This window comes from Diadema antillarum, unplaced genomic scaffold (genome assembly GCF_040938485.1).
Source record: "Diadema antillarum isolate AM-2024a unplaced genomic scaffold, OU_Dant_1.0 seq00000474_RagTag, whole genome shotgun sequence".
Lineage (NCBI taxonomy): Eukaryota > Metazoa > Echinodermata > Echinoidea > Diadematoida > Diadematidae > Diadema > Diadema antillarum.
This window is the reverse complement of record NW_027271441.1, coordinates 100,273-127,010: the sequence shown is the minus strand read 5'-3', so window position 1 is coordinate 127,010 and position 26,738 is coordinate 100,273. Positions and strand designations below refer to the sequence as shown.

At 39.3% G+C, this 26,738-nt stretch overlaps 1 protein-coding gene across 1 annotated transcript; it reads left to right on the top strand.

Moving 5' to 3' along the window:
- LOC139733394 (acetylcholinesterase-like) lies at positions 1-24,965 on the top strand. The gene is made up of 10 exons (XM_071644224.1): positions 1-162; positions 415-600; positions 1,120-1,279; positions 2,267-2,344; positions 3,381-3,499; positions 5,508-5,675; positions 21,068-21,513; positions 21,960-22,154; positions 23,443-23,624; positions 24,735-24,965. The coding sequence occupies exons 1-10, from the start codon at positions 1-3 to the stop codon at positions 24,851-24,853; spliced, it is 1,815 nt and encodes a 604-aa protein (XP_071500325.1). The 3' UTR covers positions 24,854-24,965.
- The last annotated feature ends 1,773 nt before the right edge of the window (positions 24,966-26,738 follow it).

The following is a 26,738-nucleotide window of genomic DNA, read 5'->3' as shown; positions in this document are numbered from 1 at the left end:
ATGAAGACATTTCTCTTCACACTGGCAGTTTTCACTGTCTTCGAGGCGGTGGGTGCACAAAATCCTCGAGTGACAGTCAATGAGGGAATCATCGTCGGAAGGACTGTCCGCTTCAGCGAAGACACGTTTATCAATAAGACTCGTGATGTTGACGTCTTTCTGGTAAGTCACCATGAACCGACATTATCATACGGTCATACTTTCTAGTGTTCTTTGCGTCACTCTTTAAAAACTTATTTTTTTTTTGTGTGTGTGAAAAACAAATGATTAGAATAAGGTAAAGTTTCTCTAAGCAGTAGGGATGGAGAGAAGAGGTTTGAGTAGCATTTACTATATAATGTTTTGCAATGTTTACGGTATGATAGTGTGTTAGTGTTGATATGGAAGGTACGGTTTTTTTTTTTTCTTCTGTAGGGAGTGCCCTATGCTGAGCCGCCAGAGCGATTCGCTCCACCACTATCAAAGGCTTCGTGGACAGGCGAAAGAAATGCTACCGAGTTCTCAGCGGCCTGTGCGCAAGATCCATTTGGACTTGGGGGTTTATACCCCGTCACGTCAGAGGACTGTCTGTACTTGAACATCTATGCCCCTAGCCAACGGGTAATTTTAACTGAATGAAGCATCAACCAGTTGAGGACGGACTGGTTTTGCTACAACACGCATTTCCCATAGACACCTGCCTGAGTATATTCGGGACTCGTCCTCAACGGGTTAACATATGGGATTGAGGCACACACATACACTCCCATATAATAATATATATATATATATATATATATATATATATATATATATATATATATATATAATTATATAATGATGAAATGAGTGTGTATATACTTATTTTGTGTTCAGAAAGAAATGATATCTGTAAAAGTAAGATGTTGCTTTCCATGTCATTGGTAAGTAGAAGGACGGGAGATGTAGCGCGACCATCTTTTCTAATTTTATTCGGATGAGATAAGGCAATATCACACAAAGTTTTTACTTAAATATCATATACATACTCGGTAAATGAAAGAGATAAGCTCATATGGAAAAGGTAACCATATACATAAATGAACACTTTGATTTTGCATGAATTTTGTGTGACAAGGGCAGATATATGTCATATTGCAGCAACCTGGCACTCCTGTTATGGTGTGGATTCACGGAGGAGGTTTCACCAGTGGATCAGCCATGACGTATGAATATAGCGGTATCCCATTGGTCACTGTCGGTGACGTCATAGTCGTGGCCATAAACTATCGCCTGGGCGTCTTCGCACAATTTTCAACAGGTACATGTACGCCTTTTCCGTATTTTGGCGATAGCAGCGAGTGAATGACTGTCAATTTACTTGCGTTATTACTTTAGAGCAATATAGCACATAGCATGGGCCCTTTCCTCATTGTTTTCAAATAACAAAATAACTTAATGACTATTATTCAGTTGAACCTGTACATGAAGGCATTTTGTCCTTTTGGTCATGGTCCTGTCGAGATAGTGGATAAAGCAAGTTAAACGTACTACGCTTTTTTTTTCCTAGCTAAATGTTGACGCGTTTTGTCTACGCAACCAACCTTTGCATGTTCGTTTGAATAGACCTAATCATACTTTAGTTTGGGATCTAACTATAAACTTTGGAATGTATCTTTCTAACACTGAGCATAACTTTCATGTCTGCATGTTACTAATAGTTGCGTTCAGACAGTGATCCTTAACTTCAAGTTAAGCTGGTATCAAGAATAAGCTTGTAGTTATAGTATACGGTGTAGTCAAGATAACTTGAAGTTAACTCGATGATAAGAACCACGAGATATCTCATGGTTTAAGCGCTATCCAAAAGAAACTAGCCATTGATAACAATATCTGTAAATCTTTAAAACAGTATGATTTTAATGCATTTATCATAAATTATTGTACTTTTGTATGTGGTAATTGCACGGAAACTCTTTACTCTTCAGAAACGTACAAGACGTGTAATAAGTAAGATACAAAAAAAAAATTGACATTGAGAAAGAATTGTTTTCAGCATTATGTATAACATAACATCTTTCAAATTCTTATATTCATGTATTATGATAACTTAAACTGTTCTTTCGTGGTATTCCAGCATCACACCGTGTCCTGTTGTCTTATTCAATTTCATTCTTTCTTGTCTTATGTCCCCTTGTCTTTTCACCTTTCTCTACCGCTGCATGCCACTTTTTTGTCCCTTTCTCTCTCTGTCGCACTCTCTCTCTCTCTCTCTCTCTCTTCCTTCTTTCCTTCAATCTTTCTCCAGAGGACGATGTGGCACCTGGAAATTATGGTATGCTGGATCAGGTCGCTGCACTGGAATGGGTTTATAACAACATCGAGGGTAAGAAAATCCAAACCAGCATGGGGTATCCAATTTGACAGAGAGGTGTTTCATCTCCTTGATATCAGAAAAAAGACAAAAGTAAATTCATAGACTACAACCAATATATTGCATACCAGTATGTTATCTATCAACTGACTCACTTCTTTCTTTTTTACTCTCTCTCTCTCTCTCTCTCTCTCTCTCTCTCTCTCTCTCTATCTGTCTATCTAACTATCTTTGTTTACTGGAATTTACATTTACTTTGTGTGTAGAAATTTAATGTATATATGTATATACTGTATATATTACCATCTTCTTTACAATACAGGCTATTCACGAACATGCTTTTTTCTTACTCCCTCGCTTGAATAAATAAATACGATACAGTACTGCTTCTAATCAAAAATATTTTCGGAGAGAAGACCCCCTATTTCAACGACTTTCGGGATCCTTTTCCCGAATTGAGCCCGCAAAATATATATGCCCCCTCCCCCCCCCCCAAAAAAAAAAAATAATACATGTAATAATAAATGGAACGCTCATGCGGTAGAGGTGACCACCTGAGTGGGGTGGGGCATGGGCCAGGAACAGGACAGCGTTTTAGTGACAATGTGAGAGAGTAAACACGAAGAAGTGAATTTCGGCTATTAAAATGGAAAAGTGTTGTTTAAATTCCATGCAAACAGGACATCAAACATGACTCGAAGGCTTTAATTATCATAATGTTAATGTGGTTCTTTGTCAAAACTCAGCTCTTACTTTAAATTCTGTCCTTGTAAATTATATTTCGCTGTAGGAAAAGAATCTTTTTTGAGCGATTCAGTTACATTAAGCCAACTTTTTTTTCTTCCTCTCTCTGTCTCTCAATGACCACAGGAAGTAAGTAAGCCATCACCCTATAGGTTGCCTGATTGCTCTAACGCTTTATGCGACAAAACAAATGCTGTAAAACATGCACGCATAATAACTATGCAAAAACCAAAGCCTTACACACTTTGATATATGTACATCATTCAGCAACAATCAACTTTATTTACTCTTAACCCTTTTTCAGCTTTTGATGGTAACAAAGATGACATCACGATTTTCGGGGAAAGTGCCGGGGCGGCAAGCGTCAGTTTCCATCTCCTTTCCAAGCTCAGCCGCAGCTTCTTCAATAAAGCGATCATGCAGGTGAGCGCGGCAGTCTCAATTTTATAGCATTTATAGCACAATCCAGGACGTGTCTAACCCATTGACCACATAGTTATGCTTCATTAAGGCGAAATAAGTCGATCAAAATAGTCTACCTCAAAGAAGAGCTATTATATATATATATATATATATATATATATATATATATATATATATGAAGAGTTTGTTCGCAAAAACCGATAAGTCCATTTTTGAAGATTTTGAAGTACGGTCTCTGTCATAAAGTATAAAATAATACCTTTTAAATGATATATTGTTCACTACACTAAAGGTACATTTCTGAAGTTATGGTCAAAAGAAGCAAAAATTTTCTTTTTATTCTCTTTATTTTTCTTGACCTTTAATCGCAAATATCTCCATTTGGCAAATATGGACTTAACGGTTTTTGCAAACAACCTCTTCATATATATATATATGTGTGTGTGTGTGTGTGTGTGTGCCGAAATGTGTGCCGTAGTTTCACACCATGTTTTTCTGTTTTCTATGATTTTGTTGTTTTTATATATGAGTTTTTTTTTTTTCATTTCTGTATATCTACATGTTGTATTTTATCCGCACGGACCTGCGGAAGAACAGTCTTCGGACTGAAGTATGTTGCCGTGCTTAAACAAATGAATGAAATGAAATGAAAGCTGTGAAAAGTTCCTTCCCAAAATGTTAAACCCCTTTTAACCTTCAGCGTGCCAACATTAATTGCCTGTTCATAAGTTTGTGTGCAGAATTTGTGCACGTGTGACTCATTGTATGGCATCAAAAGAGTTAATGGTATAAGTGACCCTGCACCTCAAAACAAATAAAAGTCGCCAGACATGAATTTTTAGTTAAGACCATATTCTGAAAGAGCAGACGTTAAGCTTTAAAATGATGTATAACTCAAATCAAATGGACTCTCCTAACCTATCTAAATATTGGGAAGAAAGCACAAACTCGGGAAAAGTGTGAACTGAGAAAAGAGGCTCTGAAGTACAGTGTCTATTCAAGCGCTTAATCTTTACCAAACTGTGCTGGGTGTGCGATGAATGGAACAAAAAACAGGAAGTAAACCACCAGAGTAACAACAATGAAGGGATTATCAGATTAAATTGAAATTAAGCATGCCTCATTAACACATTCTGTTCATAATTAATGCCGACTTTTAAAGCAGTAGCACTATTCTTTCAAAAGTTATTAGAGTTGAAAGTGAAGAGTGTGGACAAGGTTTTTCAGAAATGAAAAAGGGACTCTAAAGACACGCCTAATCACACTATTCTACCAAAAATGTTCGAGATATACTGCTAAAAAAAAAAAAAACACTTTCCTGCCCGTTTTATGATACCAAATTTTAGCATAATGTTAAAGAAGACCCGCTCTTTCAGAAAATATGAAAAAGTCAAGTTCGGCTAGGTTGACCCATTTCGCTTATTTTCAGTCCTCATGCAAAATCAGTGTGTGCGACTTTATGTTCGTTTTGAGGTGCACGGTCACAAAGGAGAAAGACCTGGATCTTTATTCAACATGCTTACAGGTATTTCCATGCAATTACTTTGTGTCCCATAAATACTTGGTTACAAAAAAAAAAGTGTCTCGGAAAACATACGTATTTACAATGATTTGTAAACAATTCAGGACTTGGGATTTTGTAGATTTAGCACATTTTAGAAAGAAACTCTTCATATGTGTATGTATATGTGTGCATGTGCATGTGTGTGTGTGTGTGTGTGTGTGTGTGTGTTTATATAATGTGTGTATACATACATATGTTAGCGTAAGTGTATTTATGTATAATTAACTGCCTACTGAAAGATTATGAATAATAATGTACAATAGATGAGAATCTTGTAATTCAGATTGAAGACAGCGCGTTTGAAATTAGCTGTATGAAACTTTCTCTTCTTGTTCTATTTTGAACGATATTGGAGCCAAAAGTCAGATAGAACTTTCTTGACTAAGCTTATGCCTTTTGTTCTATTTCTATACTTGTTCATTTGTGCATCTATTACTTCAACAGAGCGGCACTGCCCTTAGTCCATGGGCTTTTAATCACGACCCAGAGAGGGAAAGGAGGCTCTCCCGAGAGTTGGGGGACACCTTCGGGTGCGATACGTCCACCTCCGAAGTATTGGTTGCCTGCCTCAAACTCCAAGATGCTGACGAACTAAGGGAGAAAGCTTTTGCGGTAAATTACAGTTAATACTATACAGTGTGTGTATGTATGTATATATATATATATATATATATATATATGTTATGATACAAAATATTTCAACACGTGTGCCCCCTTTACTACTGCTTATTTCTGTGTATTTTTGTTAATGCGCATGCGCAATCGTTTGTTGTTGTCATAGAAGAAATCATAACAAAAGAACGCTTTGATCCACTGAGCTGATCCGAGTCCAACGTTACCGGACACCCCGCACTCTCGCTTGTTTTGTGGATAATTTATCCACATTTAACACCAGTTAATATCGGTGGCTGAGGCATACTCTCTCCATCACGGAGTTTGTCAGGACTTTGTTGTCTGTCTCCTGTTTTGACGCCTGAGTGGATCACGATGAAGATGGTGTAGCTCTTATGGTTTAGCTCTTCACCTTGAACACAGTGTTGCGTTGTTTTAGGTTTAAATTTTAATTTAATTCTTTGTATTCTTGTATTCCAAAAAAAAATGTATTGTTTTGTAATTGTTATTCAGATCTAAAAAATAAATGAATAAATAAATTCACCATTCAATTTAAAAGAATTGCTAATAATGCGTCGTTCTTTCTCCCCCAGTCTTCTTATTTGAACAACAGATTTAGAAAATTGCTCTCCCACTTTGATATTTATATTTCTTTTGTATTTACTTAAATACCGAGTGGACGCCTGTTTGTCCCGTCGGTGACATAATTTTTGGTGCCGAAACCCGGGAAGATTGAATGAAAGAACGATCATTGCAATTTGTGTTTTAGCGATATTATAACTAAATTCATAAAGATTTAAACAAAACCAACGCAACACTGTGGACTGTGGACCGAGGACTACCTGACCACGATGGGTACACCAGGACCACCGCATCTGTCTCCCATCACGCCGAATGGATCACCATGTGACACCCCCGTTTCTCAACGTACACCCAGCATGACGACAGCAAGTCTATCACCCCTACAGCTGGCCGGATTCGACCCGATGCCTGCCCCAGAAGTTCATCATGGACGCTACTCCAGCTCTACCCCGACGCTCCTTGTATCACAGCAGTTGAAAAGTGTTAATGTGTTTACAGGTAAAGGGGGTATGAGTGTTGATGACTGGGTGCGTGACATGCGTTACCTTCTTGATTCTAGAGGAAACATTTCTCCCCGCGCGAGTTTTAACGAAGTCGTCAGACACACGGGTGGTAGGGCTCGTGACCTGGTCCTGAATCTAGAGCTTCAGGGAGGAGAACTGTCGGCCGAGAGGGCATTCAGAGAACTGCTCGATGAGTATGGGGATAGTGATGTCACATCATCACCCATGGCAAACTTCTACTCACGCACGCAACAAACCAATGAGACGCCGTCGGAGTACGCAGTAGCTTTAGAGGCTAAACTAAGGGCTGCACGAGATCGTGGTGACCAGGCAGCCCTCTGTGGAGAGTCGGTCCGTGACGCTATGCTGACCACACAGTTCATGTACGGCTTACGCGATCAGAAGGTGAGAGCCCGTCTGGCACCAATGAGGCCAAGAGACATGTCATTCCGGGAGCTTCGGAAAGAATTACGGGTCATCGGTGCGGAAGAGAAACTTGCCTCAGCCCAAGTGTACAGACAGCAGACCAGGCCGAAGGAAGGGAAAGAGGGAAACACCCAAGATCTGGATACAGTTGTGAAGATGGTGAACGAGCTGGCCGTTACTCAGGAGAGACAGATGGATCTGTTTCATCAAACGATAGAGGAACAGCACCGTCACATCAAGAGTCTTGAACAGCGGCTTCAAGAAAAGGAACAAGTTAACAAAGGAGAAAGACAGACCCGCCGACAACTGTTGATCTGTTACCGATGCAGACAACCTGGGCACATCGCCAGCTCCTGCCCAACCCTTCGTACGCAGTCAAACTAGGACGACCCGCAGATGAAGGGCGATCTGTGGGTGTAGGAGTATATGAGCAACGCAGCCCTAAAGGAGGAGAGGTGAAGCATGGCCATGGTGAATCGTTAATAGGACCAGTGAACAGCACTACGGTGATAATTTGTGGTCAACCGTGTATGGCTATCTTAGACACTGGTTCTCAGGTAACGACGATCACAAAAGACTTTGTCTTAAGCAACCCCCACCTCCAGAAGCAAGAAGTCCAGTTAAGTCCTGTAAGAATAGAAGGAGCCGGAGGTCAAGACATTCCTCATGACGGTATCATCCTTTTAGACATTCAAATGCTCGGGACTGAAGTGAAATCAGTGCCGGCTTTGGTAGTCCCAGGAATTGGACAGGATGGACAAGTATCTTGCTTGTTAGGCACCAATGCTCTACGTGCATCCCGTGACAGAATTCACACGATGTACGGAAAGGACTTCATGGGAAAAGTAAAGAAGATGTCGACTCCCTACTTCTTGGCGTTCCAGGTATTGAACTGTGATGGCCTTGATCTTGCTGACGAGACTGGATACGTTGGAGATATACGGTTTGAGGGAAAGAAACCGCTAACAATAAATCCAGGACAGCGCATGGAAATCAGGGCCAGTACTCCAGAGTGCACACGTGGGCGCAGTTTTATGGCTCTGGTCGAAGGCTATGATTCGCACGGTATCAAAGTAGATGCTACATTCTCTCCTGTCGAAAACGAGAAGGTGACGGTAACAGTGTCCAACATGTCTGCAAACACAATGACTTTGAACAGAAATACACCACTTGGGAAGTTAGAAATTGTAACTCAAATGCCGGAGATCCAAAATGAAGCTGATGGCAAAGAAATTGAGTTGGAAGACTATGCCTCCCCTCAAGAGATATTGGTGAATATTTTCAGTCAAGAAGTCAAGACACAGATTCCTGATTTGAACCTACCGACTGGTGAGCTGACGCCTCCCGAAATGAAGGCACTGGAGGAACTGTTGCAGAGAAACGAAGATGTCTTTTCCAAGGGCCCGGAAGACTTTGGATGTACTGACACAATAGTCCATGACATCCCTCTTATTGACCCGACCCCCTTTCGTATGCCTTACAGACGAATTCCCCCATCTGACTTCAGTGAAGTGAAGGACCATTTGAAGGAGCTTCAAGCAGCCGGGATCATCAAACCAAGTAAAAGTCCCTTTGCATCGCCGATCGTTATCGTCAGGAAGAAAGACGGTAGAATTCGGCTCTGTGTGGATTACAGGAAGTTGAATACCCGTACAGTTCGCGATGCCTTTCCCCTCCCCAGAATTGATGAATCCTTGGATGCGCTGCACAAAGCTAAATACTTCACAAGCCTTGATCTGATGTCAGGATATCTCCAAGTCCAAGTGGCAAAAAAGGACCGGCAGAAGACGGCCTTTACTACTCCAATGGGACTGTATGAATACACAAGAATGCCTTTTGGACTGATGAACGCCCCAGCGACTTTTCAGCGCTTGATGAATACGGTATTCGGTGACATGCATCTCAGCGAGTTATTGATCTACCTAGATGATGTAATCATCTTTAGTTCTACTCTGGAGGAACATTTGAAAAGACTGGAGCACGTCTTCACCCGGTTGCGGCAGCATGGCCTCAAACTGAAACCAAGTAAATGTCACTTTCTAAGGAAAGAAGTGAAGTACCTCGGGCATGTCGTTTCAGAGGAAGGCGTAGCTACCGACCCGGAAAAGATCGCAGCCGTGAAAGACTGGCCTATTCCCAAGACGAAGAAGGAAGTCAGAAGTTTCCTCGGCTTTACAGGATACTATAGACGCTTCATTCGAGATTATGCTAAGAAGGCTAATCCATTGTTCGCTCTGGTTGGAAGCAAGGTGAAACCAGGCAAACGATCAGCCGTAGCAGATGTCTGGACCCCGCAATGTCAAGAAGCGTTTCAATGTCTGAAGGAGACTTTGATATCGGCTCCAATTCTTGCATACCCTGACTTTGAACTGCCTTTTATTCTACAGACTGATGCATCCATATCTGGTCTAGGAGCAGTCTTAGCGCAGGAACAGGACGGGAAGGAGCGAGTGATTGCTTACGCCAGCAGAAGCTTATCACCCGGAGAGGCAAGGTATCCAGCACACAAGCTGGAATTCAAAGCACTACATTGGGCGGCAACCGTGAAGTTTCGAGACTACGTTCTTGGTAGGAAGGTGACTGCAGTGACAGACAATAATCCTCTAACGTATGTGCTCGGAAAGGCACACCTCGATGCGCACGGTCAACGCTGGGTGAATGATCTGGCTCAATGTATCCTCGATATCAAGTACCGACCAGGAAAGTCAAATGATAATGCTGACAGTCTTTCAAGACTCTCGTCAGAGGATGTCAGAAGGACGTTGGATCTCTCTTGTTCCGGAACCAGTCGCACAGAAGAGGACCCGTCGCCAGTAAAAGTTGTTCAAGTCAATGCCATGGAAGTGCGTGATGCAGAGGAAGAGGCTTCAACGGTGGTTCCAGGCATGTCCCTCTGTGAAATCGCCCAATGTCAAAGACAAGATACGACTATACAGCGCGTCATTGAGCTGCTTCAGACGCGCAACAAACCCAAATCACGGGAACTGAAGGAGGAAAAGGTCCCTGTGAGGATGCTGGTTCGTCATTGGAATCGTCTAGAGATTTGTGAAGAGGGAGTACTATGGTATGTCAGGCCGGATGACCGCAAGCTGTTGGTTCTGCCGAAGGGCATGAGGAAGAAGACACTGCATAGAGCACACCGAGATATGGGCCACCTTGGTGTTGAGCGGACACTGGCTCTCATGCAAGACAGATTCTTCTATCCAGGTATGAAATCTGTTGTCCAACAATATATCTCACGATGTCGACGATGCACTGTCAGGAAGACTAAGGAATGCAAATCGAGAGCCCCACTGATGCCGATCAAGAGTACGAGACCACTTGAACTGGTTTGCCTTGATTTCCTAAGCGTGGAGTCGTCAAGAGGTGGACTAGAAAACATCTTGGTGATAACTGATCACTTCACCCGACACGCACAAGCCTTCCCCACCAGGGATCAGACGGCATCAACTGTTGCAAAGACACTTTGGAGTAGATACATTGTACATTATGGCATACCAGAACGCATTCACAGCGACCAGGGCAGGTGTTTCGAGGCAGCTCTAATTAAGGAACTTTGCGAAGTCCTTGGCATGGAGAAGAGCAGAACCACTCCATATCATCCCCAGGGGAATGGAATGACTGAGAGGTTCAACGGAACTCTCCTAAACATGCTTGGAACACTAGAACCTTCACAGAAGCCTAACTGGAAAGAATATGTGGAGTCAATGACACATGCCTACAATTCCACAAGGCATTCATGTACCGGTTACTCGCCATTCTTCCTGATGTTTGGGCGTGAGCCTCGCATTCCTCTCGATCTCATGGCTGGAAACGACGATGTTGATGAAGACGAGCCCCAGGAAGTATCAGCCTATGTTGGCGATCTACACAACACGCTACGGGAAGCTTATCGCACTGCCGAGAAACAAGCGGACACTGCCCGCAAGAAAATGAAAGGGATCTACGACACTGCAGCGAGAGAAGCACCGTTTTGCAAAGGCGACAGAGTTTTATTAGCCAATAAAGCCATTATTGGTAGGCAGAAACTCGCAGACAGGTGGCTGGCAACTCCATGGACTGTAGAAAGTAGAATGCCACAACAGGACGTTTATGTCATACGTAACGACGAAGGCAATTGCAAAACGGTCCATCGAAATCTACTTACTGCCTGCACGTTTTCAAGTGATGACGAGGAAGAGGAACTTGTGGTCGAGGAAGCGGCACAGACTCTAGAAAAATGTCGAGGCTCAACAAGAACAAGGAGGAAACCACAACGCTATGGAAGCGAGCACTCCACCTCAGTGTCTAATGCAGGCTAGTATGTTTGTCATATTAATGTAATAACTTTGTTCATCTAGTTCATATTGGTCAAATTTCACTTATTGTTGAGGACAACAATAATTTTAAAGCGCGGGTGAGTGTTATGATACAAAATATTTCAACACGTGTGCCCCCTTTACTACTGCTTATTTCTGTGTATTTTTGTTAATGCGCATGCGCAATCGTTTGTTGTTGTCATAGAAGAAATCATAACAAAAGAACGCTTTGATCCACTGAGCTGATCCGAGTCCAACGTTACCGGACACCCCGCACTCTCGCTTGTTTTGTGGATAATTTATCCACATTTAACACCAGTTAATATCGGTGGCTGAGGCATACTCTCTCCATCACGGAGTTTGTCAGGACTTTGTTGTCTGTCTCCTGTTTTGACGCCTGAGTGGATCACGATGAAGATGGTGTAGCTCTTATGGTTTAGCTCTTCACCTTGAACACAGTGTTGCGTTGTTTTAGGTTTAAATTTTAATTTAATTCTTTGTATTCTTGTATTCCAAAAAAAATGTATTGTTTTGTAATTGTTATTCAGATCTAAAAAATAAATGAATAAATAAATTCACCATTCAATTTAAAAGAATTGCTAATAATGCGTCGTTCTTTCTCCCCCAGTCTTCTTATTTGAACAACAGATTTAGAAAATTGCTCTCCCACTTTGATATTTATATTTCTTTTGTATTTACTTAAATACCGAGTGGACGCCTGTTTGTCCCGTCGGTGACATATATATATATATATATATATATATATGTATACACTCAGGAAAAAAGAAAGTAAACGCTTCTTTAAGTTTAGATTTCTCATTGAATATTTGGCTGAAAGCTAATGTATTATAAACCATGTATTGAAGATGATCTAATTGGCTATCAACCAGGTAGGTCAACAGCATGAGTGAACACCACTGTTTTTCTCTTCCAGGTCACAAAAGTAAAAATTGCAAAACTGAACAAGTTGCCATTCATGCGTATGTGCTCTTCCATAGAACAATATGAACGAACAACACATTTCACGCAAAAAGAAACATGAATTAAGTTGCAAAAACAAACCTTTGATCTCTATGATATCTTTAAAGCCTAAAATACCAATGAAGGCTAAAAATAATGGAGGAAAATAAAGCATCTTATGTCAAATCTAAATTCAAATGAAATAAGAGAAGAAGTAATGATAAACAAAAAGTGTACAAATTTGAGCTTTTTTTTTCAAATTAGGAAATTGTAAATAATGTTTGGTTCTTGAAATTGTCACATGGATTTTAAATCACTAGTTTAAAAGAAATAAATAAAGAAATTCTGCTCATTAAACCGCCTCTATGCTTTTCCAACGTCATTTGAAGTTTGACTTGGCAGTAAATTCTTATTTTCCCCTTTAGTTTCCCACTTTGTTTTTCTTAGAGGTAATAAAGAGATAAAGAGAACAAAAACTCATTTTTCCTTTTTAATTCATGTCTGTCATTGTGTTAAACTTGTCTTTTGTTGTCAATGTTATCATGAAGGGCATTTGCAAATGAAAGAGAATATGTCAATTTTTGCAATTTTTGATTTTGTGCTTTAGAGGACAAAAAACGAATGTGCTAACTCATGCGTAAATTTTTCTTGTAAATTAACCTATGAGCTTAATAGCCAATTAAATTACCTTTAATATGGTATTTGATACATTGATTTTCATGAAAATCTTCTATGAAAAATATGACCTCGAAAAAGTGTTTACTTACTTTTTTTTCTGAGTGTATATGTATGTATTTACATCATATACATATAAACATATAGTACAGTAAATAGGTAATCTTAAAAAAATAAAACATTCATAGATATCGTTTTATAAAATGACCTTCGCAGCCGTAATCACGGTCCCATCCCAAATAGAACAAAATACCAGCAGACAAACATGAAAATATTTAAAATAGTCAAAACTTTAAAATCTCAAAATCCAAAAAAAAAAAGAAGAAGAAAGAACTAGCTGATAATACAAGATGATGAATTTGTAAAGTAAATGACTTATCATATGGTTTAACCACTAGAACATGATCATTTCAACTTTTATTTTCACTTATTTGGCCAATCCACGGTTAGCATCGTTACATTTAAGCAAATTTACATTTTTATTTTTACTACTGAATTCTCATCTCCACCAATACTGTACCATCCCTTTAAACTGTCGATCCAATTGACCACGCTCTTGTTCCCCTTCATAGGTTATGTAATTAAAAAGTATAGGGCATATAGGCCTATATTATTGATGTTAGATTACTTTTTAATCCAACGAATTTAGAGTGTATACTGTTAAGTCTTCTCCCAATTTGTCGTTCATCGCATTCCCTTGTGATGTATTTTGCTGTCCCGTGCATGAACTTCAGGAAATGGTTGTAATGAATTTAGAGTTGAACATGTTTCATTGTAGGTTAATGTGAAGAAAAAAAATCTTTAAACGTAAATAAAACTTAAGCTGTGCATTTCAACACTATCAATTCATTGTTACCACAAAATTATATTGAATTCAGTGAATTTAAGTAGGCCTACGTATTTCGTTGATAAGAACAAAACGTCTACAGTAAAACATGACAGGCAATGGGCTGAATTACTGTTTACTTTACAATGATGTAAAATCACATACTGAAAACTCATACCTTGATAAATATAAACGTAGTCATATATACAAACTAACATTGAATAAAGATATTCAAAAATGCTACATTGGACATTAATCCGGTCCCGACTCCATTAACATCAACGAAAATCATTCTCGTTAATGAACAAACCAAAAGGCGAAAAACATAACTCATTTGATCCTGATGCTTGCCATCCTGTGTTCCATTAATGTGTGAAAAAAATACTATAAAAATACGACTCAGAATTATCCAGTTAGGCACGTTGTGATAATTGTATATTTCTATAGCAATCAACACATTGAAGTACCGATAACTCTTTTAATTTGGAATACTTTCACACCATAATTATTTATGTTCGTGTCAAATATCCAATGGGAGCTTATCTTTCCTCACTACTTTGTTACAAGCATTCATCAAAAGAGCTCCATAGAAAAAAAAATACTTTGGATGAGCCTTTGCTAATAGTAGAGCAGATAAGCCGAAAAATTGTGCAAAATTTGACTAAAGCATGAAACTTTCACCAGTGTTAGTATATGTTATAAGATTCATTTTGAGATCGGGAGGTAAGTCTGAATTGACCTCTGATGACCTCCGAAGGTCAATGACCTCAAAAGTTGATAAGAATTGATATTTTGCGTCATTGATTAATGTTAAATATGGTAATGATGTACTAAAAACTCATTTTTGTTACAGTGGAATTGTCTTCATGCTCCATAGAACCCTGAGAGGTTTCTACCTTTGACCTCTGATGACCTCCAGAGGTCAATGACCTCAAAAGTTGATAAAAATTAATATTTTGCATCATTGATTAATGTTAAATATGGTAATGATGTACTAAAAACTCATTTTTGTTACAAGGGAATTGTCTTCATGTTCCATAGATCCTTGACAGGTTTCTACCTTTGACCTCTAATGACTTCCAGAGGTCAATGACCTCAAGTTATCAGAATTTTGATATTTGGTGCAATTGGTTGATGAAAAACATAACGATGTCCTAAAAATTCATTTGTGTTACAACTGATTCGTTTTCCTATTCCTCAGATCAAGGGATATTATACATGTCTCTGCCTTTGACCTCTGAGGACTGTGACAGGTCAATGACCTCAAAATATCAAAATATTGATATTTGATGTATATTCAATGGTTAACTGTATACCAGGGCCCCATTTCATAAAAGATGTTAGGATGGCAACTCTTGCTGGAATGGCAACTTCCAATAGCAACAGCCAATCAGGAAGCTGGATTCCTGTCGTTACTATGACAATTGCCATTCCAGCAAGAGTTGCTATCATATCAACTTTTCATGAAATGGGGCCCTGGTGTGCAATCATACAATATGCTATTAGCACTTATACTACAAGAAGTGTCTTCTCATTCCACAGAACATTGGTCATTACCCTGTGTATATCCAACTTTGACCTCTAAGGACAACGTGAGGTCAGACTTTTAGAATATCAAAATTTGTGTAGGATTGCAAATATTGATGTTTGGCTTCATTGGTTTAATCCTAAATGTTTAATCATGTACAAATCACGCCTTGACGTTATAATCAAAGTATGTATGCACATTCCACAAAGCATTGGTTCATAGTAACGGGTCTCAGGAATGTGAGCGGTCAATTACTTCAGAAATGAAGCTTACGTGTCTTCAGTGATGGCGGTGACCTCAAATATAATATTTATATTTGGGTTAGTTATGCAGACTAGCTTGCATGAAATTATGTCCAACATTATCCAATTTGCACTGGACAAAATTTGTATGCTTAAAAATTGAAGGTGGGGTGAGGAATACCATATTTTGGGTTGATGCTTAATAGTTTGTGAACAGGCATATGGCAAAGTCCCTTGAACTGGATGAAAGGGTGACAGATGCCAACCAGAAAACAACAGGCCCACCTCATCAGATGTACGTCACGAGTCAAAACAACCCGAGTCGTACAGCCCATGAGTTAAGCAGCCCACGAGTCATACATCCCGTGACCTAAACACTAGATGAACAAGGTCAATGAGCTCGACATCAAATATAATAGTCCCACAAGCTGTGCGGTCCTCGAGCTCGACACTCGAGGAAAACAAGGCCCACGAGATTAATATATGTGTTATAATTTTATCAGAAAGCTTAATCTATTCAGTGTAGGTCTTGTGGACCTCCCCCTCCCCCCCCCCCCCCCATGTGTCGGGCTCTTTTGGGCCTGGTTTGCCCAAGTGTCAGGCTGATGGGCAATGCTACCTAGTTTCGAGCTGGCGGGCCTGTGTTGGTCAGTGTCAAGCTCATGGGCTGTATGGTTCCGATTAATGACTCATGGTCCTGGAGCATGCAGAGACGTCATGGACCATCTGGAAAGCGACATACTGTGAGGCATAACATGCATTCCACATGAAGCAACCCTGTGTCTTGCAACTTGCTATTGTCATCCAATTAAGTTTGGGTCATTACGTCAGGCAATTTGGGGCATTTTTTCAATGACTTGTTTAGGTACCTCAATTCCAAATAGGAGAGGAACTACTATTTACTCTAACTGTCTTCTTTATGCTCGATACTCCTTAACACTTGGGCCTGATGGCCGAGAATTGTGCCCCCATGCCCAAATATTGGTTGTTTCCAATATGGCCGCCATCCGGTTTGCATCCAATGTGTGAATCAGGGTACGCTGGCAGCGGGTAATATCACCTGCATGATCCGGTTAAGACTCTCTGCCAGCAAGTGATGATTCAGTGTAACCTGCTGAAATTGGTCTAGATCTATACCCTCGATCTCTTTCAAGACAGGGCAGCATCTGCGTCTTCAGTGAAGCACGCGATTGAGCCTACGACATTGCACGGATCGGCACACAGATCTCCTCCACGACTAAACTGGATAGACATCCTGAGGTCAGACCAGCGTTCTTATAGGTGCACAGCCACTGTATGCGATCATCAGAGTCTTCCACTGGCAATATCTAAACAGTTAGGGTGAAGGCAAGCTTGTCTCTATGATGAGAGCATTGCACATAGAGTACAGGATGCACGAGATGATAAGAAAGCTTCTTACCAAGAACTTTTCAACACAATACATGTTCAAAAGAAGCCATTTGGTTCATATATGATTTACTCGACAGAGTGATTTATAGGGGCCTACTTATCACTGTCCACGTACTCGAACAGTTTTCGCTAAAGATACAAAAGTATGTTCACAAGACTGCAAACAGTAACGATTTTCCCCATAACATATCAGACTACTACATCTCTTGAAATGTCTTCAAACGTAAATTAAAGTCATTCCTCTTAAATGATTACTCTCGGTCGACGAATGTGGTCCTCGTCTGCATGTCATTGTCGATCTCGTCAGTGTGACTGGGCCGTCCGTTGAGCGGTCTGCCGTCACGCTGTCAGTATTCTCTTCGTCACTATCACTCTCCACTTTCATTTCATTTATTTCATTTCCAACAACATTTTCATACACAAAATAACACAACATCAATACAATGTCGTAACAAAGAAAAATACGTGAAGCTAACAATACTACGCATGAAAAAAGCAAGAGATTATTGAATCAAAACTAAAGTTGCAGGAAATGGAGGAGACATGCTAAAAAGCTAAGCTTGTATTTTGCAGTCTCCTCGTGGACAAAAAGACTAAATAACATCAAAAGGCAATTAGCTGGACATAAACGGTGCACAACACATACAGCCCTATACAAATAAACAAACAAAAAACAAACAAACAGACGGACAAACAAACACAAGCAACCTCTCTTGTAAAGAGAAAGATAGAGAGAGAAAAACAAAACACAGTGAAGGAAAAGGAGGAAAAGAGGAAATTATTTTGAAGGGAGAAACAGAAAGAGACAAGAGGACAGGAAAAGGCTAGAAAGGAGAGGAGATGAAGGGTCTATTCCTGCACACGCGAGGCACATGGTGCGATGGATCACCGAGGTATATGTACATAATGTAGAAAGGAATAGATTAAAGAAAAGAATGAGTATAACGAATAAAAAAGGAAGCTCAAAATTAAGGGTAACTAAAATACAACTCATTCAACTATATAGGAATTTATGAACAACTTCTTCAATTTGAATGTAAATGTATCTAAACTTAGAACTTGTTTCATACTATTATTGAGAGAGTTCCAGAATTTGGGGCCAGTAAAAAAAAATATAGATTTAGCAAACATAGTCCTAGTTAATGGCAAATGAAATGAGTTGGATTGCCGGGTAGGATACAGATGAACAGTTCTATTTTTAGTGAACATGGACTCAAACACAAATGGGAGAGATTTATTGATAAGTTTGTACATGAATTGTCCGAGGTGTAGAAAATACAAATCCTTTACCTTTAAGATTTTGTTTTCTTGAAATAACACATCAGTGTGACTTCTCCACGATTCATTGCAAATAATACGAAGAGCTTTCTTCTGTAACAAAAGTAGTCTTTCCAAATGAAAAGAATGTGTGTTTCCCCAGGCGAGTATACCATAATTCAAATAAGGTAAAATCAAAGATGAATATAACATTAAAAGAGCGTTTTGGGGTAAATAAAATTTAACTTTATTTATAACACCTATATTTCTTGAAATAATACGGCTTATGGAATCAATATGTAAATTCCAAGTGAGTTTACGGTCAATAGTCAAACCTAAAAAATTGATTGAAAAGACTTCTTCAATAACTGTGTCATTCAGATAAACATTCCTTGGCACATTTTCCAAAGAGTTACTAAAAATCATACATTTAGTTTTTTTGATATTTATTGACAATTTATTTGCTCTTATCCATTGAAGTAATTTATCCAATTCAACATTTAAAACATCGATTAACATGTTAGGATCAGAATGTGATAAAAAAACATTAGAATCATCAGCACTTGATGAATTCGGCATGTCGTTAATGTAAAGGATAAATAAAAGAGGTCTGACAGGGCGCTTCAACATCTCCGATGACACTCCAAATTGCACTCCATATTGGCGTAAACCAAAGTTTTGTCTTATCGTGACTCATAGTTTTTCCTAATGTCCTGCTGCTCGCCGGTTCAGTCATGACAGTCAGATCCTCATCACATTCACAGCGTAGGTCGATGGTGCATTCAACGTCGATAAAGATTACTTGGTTGACTTGGAGGGGGGGGGGGGGCATGATGTACCAAGAAAGGGGAACTCCTGACTTTATCTCTGTGGTCTCCAACTATTCTCAAAGTTCCTCAAAGTTCCAAAATACTCTGCAGCCTTTGCTTCACTACATAGTATGAAGCCGCTCCCACTGTGCTTGCCACTCTAACTGATTTTTCGGCTGAGACATGTTTTTTTTTTTTAATAACTAATTTACTTACAAACTTCCTTTTCCTACAGCATTTCATTGGCTCAATCTTATATTGGGGTGTGGTGTTCACTAAAAATAAATTCCTTACTGGTCAAATGTTCAATTTGCTCCTCCTATTCGTTTCTGTGAAAACTCAATTTTCTATGATTCATCTCAATTTCTGATTAACTCGCCCACTGTCTTTTAGTTTCTTCATTCACTTGTTCTCTGTAACCACTGGTAAAGACTTTATTGTTTCTTGTATTTCAAAATGATAAACCAAATGAATATCAGTGTCCTTATGGCAAACAACGTCATCATTGTTCTGGGTCATTATTCCTGAATTTGTCTTGGGAGTTCCTGTTTGACCCACTCCACTGAACAATAAATGCTAAAATAGAGGGATAAATTCTGGCAGGAGGGCCACCTTCCTACTCAGAGGGTCATTTATGTTTGTGGATCAGAGGGCAAAAACACGTCATCACGTCATTCCCCGTAATTTGGCGCGGGACTTTGGGGGTGGAGAGTGCTGACCACTAGCGGGGAAAGTAGCCAACATCAAACTCATAAATTCCTATGACCATAGACTTTTCTTGGAAGAGGTGGTTTTGACCACAAAAAAAAAGAAGAAAGGAAATAGCTGGAAGGAAGATAAACGGTTTCATAAACTCCAAGAAGAGGAAAAAGACTGAGCATAACCTCACAGAGTGTCTAGGAAAACGACTGCAGTGTTCTGTGTTTTTTTTTTTACTCTCTATCCTATTCTATTCTATTCTATTTTATTCTTTATTATAAACATGTGCTAGTAGCCATCTGGGCTACAATTGTGTTTGTTTTGTACATCCTCTAAAGGTCACCAGAGGTCAAAGGTAGAGCCCTATCTGTGCTCTTTGGAATATGAAGACAATTTCTTGTAAAAACAGGTATGCTTGTTTTGTACATCTTAACCATGTTTATCATTAACTAATGACACCACAGATCAATATTATGACATTTTGAGGTCATTGACCTCTAAAAGGTCACCAGAGGTCAGAGTTAGAAACCTGTCTTTGCTCTTTGGAATATGAAGACAGTTTCATTGCAAAACAGATATGCTTGTTTTGCACATCTTAACCATGTTTATCACTAACTAATAACATCACAGATCAATATTATGGTATTTTGAGGTCATTGACCTCTAAAGGTCATCAGAGGTCAAAGGTAAAAACCTGTCGATGTCCTGTGGAATCAGAAGATTTGTAGTACCAATGCATATTTAGTGCAGCGTAACCAAGATCTAAGCCTATCATTCACAAATGCCTCCAAACATCAATATTCTGATATTCAAAGTTCATTGACCTCTGGAGGTCATCATAGGTCAAATCAGACTTACCTCCCGATCTTAAAATGAATCTTATGGTATGTACTAACACTGGTGAAAGTTTCATACTTTAGTCAAATTTTGCACAATTCTCATGATTTTGAGGGCTTAACCGCTCTAACGTACCAGTGAATAAATAAATGAAAAAGATATAAAACAATGTTGTATGGAAACATTGCAATGATGATTTCACTTCTATTTGGACAGTTTTGTGTCCAGACAATGCCTAAGAATGTGGAATTGCTATTTGTCACAACAACATTATTATCATTATTTTCTCTCTCTTTGTATCTCCGTCTCTTACCGTCTTTGTCTCTTTCCGTATTGACAGTTGTATAATATCGGCGTGGGTTACCCGGTTACTCTTGATGGTACATTTCTGGAAGACACCCCTGCGAACCTCTACGAGATGGGAGACTTTGCGAAGGTACCGCTACTCGCTGGGGTTACCAAGGACGAGGGAACTTTGATTCCGTTCCTCTTACTTCCAGGTTATATTGGCACCCCCAGCCCGCCTGTGGTCGATCGCGCAACATTCGACTTCTTTGTCAACTTTTTTAGGAGTCACGGGTTAAGCGATGATATCCTTGGGGATTCTATCAACCAGGAGTACATTGACTGGACCATCGCCGATGACCCGGAGGCAGACTATTTTTCGTCCGTGGTCGACCTGGGAACCGACTTTTATTTCGCCGCTCCGACGGATTACGTGATCAGGAAACACGCAAACGCCGGGGGGACGGTATACAAATATCTCATGACCCACGAACCATCTCAGTACGCAGTTTGGTTTATACTTCCCTTGTCATAGCGTGTAAACTGAGTTATATGCGCGTGTGTGTGTTTGTGTGTGTGTGTGTGTGTGTGTGTGTGTGTGTGTGTGTGTGTTTCTGTGTGTATGTATGTGTGTATGCTCAGTATCATCTTCGTTTGATATTGTTGAAAGAATAAGGTCAGAATAACATTAGAACATAACATAGTATAATGGTAGGAATACTTCAAGTGCTCACGTATTTTGAAAACAGTTTTCTAATGTCACCATGATATTCAATACTTATTTTTCGTGATTGATATAAGTAATCCTCACTATGTAACCTGATGACTGTTAACTTTTTCTTGCCATTTCTTTTTATTTTGATAAATCATTGCAATCATCGCGAATCATTCCTTTGATCCGGTGAAATGTCTCAACCTGTTTTCATGACATGTTCATTGCCATACAGGAGCATTTTACAGTACGGAGACATCGTGCCCTACACTCCATGGCTCGGTGCGGGCCACGGGGAAGACTTGACATTTGTTTTTGGGATGCCCTTCATTGACGAGCTGTATAACATCAGAGCACACAATATAACCGCGGAAGAAAAGGCCCTCTCCGTTAAATTCATGGAATTCTGGACAAACTTTGCGAAGTCAGGGTAAGCTCCTGTTTTCACCCCCACCAAATGTTATATTTACGTAACTAGATAATTAAAACAATTACCAAACCAATTAAGTGCAAATAATGAGGACTTGTGCAGAACATTTTCTTTCTCTCAACAGGGTAAGGTTAAGATGAGCAGTAGACCTATGGAGTTAGTTGTAGAATTTTTTAATATCCTTTGTCTAAAATGAGAGTGCAAATGGAGCTTCAAAAAGAGCCACGTCGCCTGTTAACTTTGTAATTATTCAAGATTGAGATGGTGGTCCCGACAGGATTAATTTTAGGAAGGAAAAGATATGGAGCCAAGTCTAAGTGCTCAGAGCTTACAAGTGCCATTTTGTTGTAATTTTGAAATGGAGATTTCTTTATTTAAAAGTCAACATGTCGAAGGGGAACTATATAATGCAAATGTTTGCTGACTTGTGTTGATTTATGATGCCCTCATCATCGCTTATGTGGTCAAATAAATATCTACACCTGTAAATACGTGTCATATATCTTATAGTAATGATAATATTTCTACCTTTTCACTCTAGATTACTCGGACAGACAGACACACACACACACACACACACACAACAATGATAACAACAACAACTTTTCAAACCAAAGTTCTGGCAGTGACATCATCTTTCGATTATTGCTTTAAGCACTAAAATACAGAACACAAGACACTGGACTGCGCGTTTTACTAGACTGAGTGCAACGTGCATGTTGTTTTATGATAATGATTAACATTAACATTTCAGTGCCTTTAAATCAATTAAGTATACTTAAACATTCATTGGCAGATGATGTTATCAGCACGCAAAATATTTGTTTAGAAGTCTGTTTGTTTGTTTGTTTGTTTGTTTGTTTTTTGTTCTAGGCGTAACCGAGCAATGTGAAGAAAAATGAAAGGAAATTTGATTTCGATAGATTACTGGGATACGCACATACTTATTCAAATATTCAAGCGGTCGCATACAACTTAGTGAAGATCGACAGTGGATGTGAAGCGATAGAAAGCAGCGTGGGGTCCTGTTTTGCCCTATGAACAAGTTATCTACGAAGGATTGGATATTATTACTGACAAGTTTCTGGTATGTCGTTATTCATATTTTTATTAGAGTGGACCAAATCCAATGAAATACACCGTAGTTTCCAAACAAACGGATATTAACCGTTACGGTCTCAATAATGACATCATTAATTTCTTCTTTTTTTCGGTTGAATAACAGCACGTTGATACCCATAAAGAAATGAATACGAATAATAATTCTTTGTTGTATAACTGGACGCAGAGATCCCAGCAGACCCAGTGAGGACGTTCCCCGAGGAGACGGGGAAGATTTCTGGCCTCTCTACACCATCCCTGAGCTCAGTCACAAAGAGTTATCCCTCGAACTGGGAGTGGGAAGAGCCGCTAGAGCGAGGGGATGTCGCTTCTGGAATCACTACATACCTTCTCTCATGATCTTTACAAGTAAGACAGACATGAATCCTCTAATCATTATACGCTACACTTTCTTGACATTGTCTGACGTTTGTCTTTTGGCTTGGAAAGAAGAAGTATGATTCTAATCGCTACACAATACATCTAATTGATCACGTGCACGTGTACGATTCCGTTTTAGTGGATAGAATTTGGTTACCATAATTGTTTTACAGCTTTGGTCCAGAGTCTTCATTCGACCTTGACGCTCTCATTTTCGGTTGAACAATGTATGAATAAGAAAGTTCCTTGTATAGTTATTATAGTGTATATGATCTTGGCGTCTTGTGTTGGTAGTGGATTTGATGGTAGTTGAGGAAGTGGAGTAGTTGTACCGTATGTCCCCCCCCCCCCCAAAAAAAAAAAAAAAATACAATGGGGCCCTCCGCAATGATATCTTTAAAAATATTGCATCAATCTAAATACAAATTCAGGGTATGAAACTATACCTCATTGCCCACATCTTACAGAAAACCCCATTCGATTTGCTTCAGTGGTCAACGAGAAATACGGAATTTTGTAGAGGATGTCGGGAATCTCTTCCCTCCAAGTTCTGTCTATTATTCACACACAAGATCATCGAAGTGCTAAACTTGGAAGAATCGGACTCATGACATGCTTTACAACAATCCTCATTTCTCTGTGACCGCTTAGCCAAATCGACTGGGGATTTCTGCAAAATTTCTGCAAAATAGAGCTAAAATGTTATATTTTAAGACCCTAAAAGTAGCACTTAGTCGCGGCATGAGTCTAATTCTTCCGATTTTAGCGATTCGATGCTCTTGTGTGTGAATAATAGACAGAACTTTGAGGGAAGAGATTCCCGACATCCTCTGCAAAATTCCTCATTTCTCTCTGACACTGAAGCAAATCGAAGGGGTTTTCTGTAGGATGTGGGCAATGAGTTATAGTTTCATACCCTGAATTTGTATCTAGATTGATTCACTATTTTTAAAGATATCATTGCGGAGGGTTCCGTTGTAATTCTTTTGGGGGACATACTGTATAGCATCGGTGTTGGTGGATGTTTGAAATATTATCGAGTATGTTTGTTTGTTGAGTTGCTGTGATGTATTCCTTCTGGTGTGGTTTATGTTTCAGGCAGCATGACGGAAGAGGAGAGAGAATGGCGGGAAAGCTACAACGACTGGAAGGGGGAGATGGTAGAATGGCAGCGGGTGTTCGAGGATTACAAGAAAGGGGCTACCTGTAATAACTAAGAGGCTTCCTAATGACTGTGCATGAAACACAGAGGCAAAACAGCGTAAAACCATATTTTATACTACTATTGTGTATATGGTTGGTAGAATAAAAAAAATGATGTGATTTTTAGACAAGGACAAAATATTTACATGTTTATTTTATCCTTATTCCGTCGAGTTTCTTTATTGCAACTGATTGACAAGTTGACTTACATCGACGTAAATAAGCACTGAATTGTTCGTTGTTTACGTATCTAAACACTGATCAAAGCAGTGCTTATGTACGTCTATAGGTTAGGCAATTTGTCAATCAGTTGAAAGTTATTGTATTTTACACTCAATCATTGTCAATATTTTTTTTTCTTCTAATGGATCTAGAGGCTGCTGTCTAATCAACCTTAGGCAATTTGTCAATCAGTTGAAAGTTATTGTATTTTACACTCAATCATTGTCAATATTTTTTTCTACTAATGGATCTAGAGGCTGCTGTCTAATCAACCCCAGAAGAGGCGTATGAATTGAAACACAATGTACTTCTATCGCAATATTTTCATTCTATAGTTATTCGTGTTCGGGATGTTTCCTTCAATGTACTAAATGTAGCTGTCTAAAAATCAACCATACAAAGAGGCTTTATACTTTTGTAGCAATATAATCATTCTAGTTAATTCTGTGCTTAATGTTTCCTTCAATAAAATGACAATTGCAAGCAACCAATTTAGTTATCCATTTCTTTCCCCGCAAGCTTTACGGATTGCGTCAGAATCAATCAGAACTAGAAAAGCACTCTGAGAGCGCAGACCTCCGCCAAGCATGCAGCTCATTTCCACCACTGATCTTGTTCTTCCATAGAGATATCAGTGATATCCATCCATAGGCCCTACGTACTTACAACATTGTGTGCATGAAAAGTCGCCCTATTTCCCATTATATTTTGGATCAAAAATTTGTCTTCCACTGATTGGTTAAAAGAGCTTCACGTGATTGTAGGTATTTTGAACTATTTTAGAGTGTTTGTGTGTTTGACACTCCATGAAGTACTATTTGCAAAATGACGTCACTTTTATGACGACATTTTGCAAATAGTATACTATTTGCAAAATGATGTCACAATCACCCTTCTTTACAATCAAGTGTACCCGTCCGCGTCCGGTCCCGAATTCTAGTGTTCAGGTGTGCAGCGGCCATACGAGCGCTTGGATACATGCGACGGGCAACTCTGGCGGTGCCACGGCTACTACGTTTTTCAATTTCCGATCTCTCGCACTGTTGCGTATTGCAGGCGCTGCGCTGCCGCCGCAGTGCGGCTAAGCCTATGGGGCCTATATAAAATGATTTTCACTTTTTATTCAAATTTTTGATCCAAAATATAAAACAAATATACTTTGCCTAGTTTCGAGTTTCTTGTTAAAACTATGGGCCTCGGTGACTCCAAACTAGTACTATTCACTTCGGGGCTGCGCCCCTCAGTGAATAGTACTAGTTTGGAGTCACCGAGGCCCATAGTTTTAACAAGAAACTCTCAAGGCCAAGTATATTTGTATAATATAGGAGCCTTTGTTACGTCATAAACCCTCAGCTGCACGGCGCGAATCGCCTTAGCAGACAGTAATGACAGTAAATGACAGTAATGACAGTAATTTATTCTCATGTCACCTCATTAGGGTATTGGAGAACGCAATTTCAACATATTAACATGAAACATATTTACACTTTGATGCAGAATTTTTTAAACACTTTTACACTATTACACATTTTTACACTGAATCCAGTTTGAAACTTATTTACACAGAAATATGATGAAACATATTTACACTGAAGTATAAAACATATTTACACATAGAGGAAAAATTATGTATATTAAAAATCAATTTGTATAACCTTAGATAAGATATAATGTGAA

Coding starts and splice junctions, on each gene's coding strand:
- LOC139733394 (XM_071644224.1), top strand. CDS start 1: ATGAAGACATTTCTCTTCACACTGGCAGTTTTCACTGTCTTCGAGGCG. Junction 601..1,119: donor TCTATGCCCCTAGCCAACGG/GTAATTTTAACT, acceptor GTCATATTGCAG/CAACCTGGCACTCCTGTTAT. Junction 1,280..2,266: donor CTTCGCACAATTTTCAACAG/GTACATGTACGC, acceptor ATCTTTCTCCAG/AGGACGATGTGGCACCTGGA.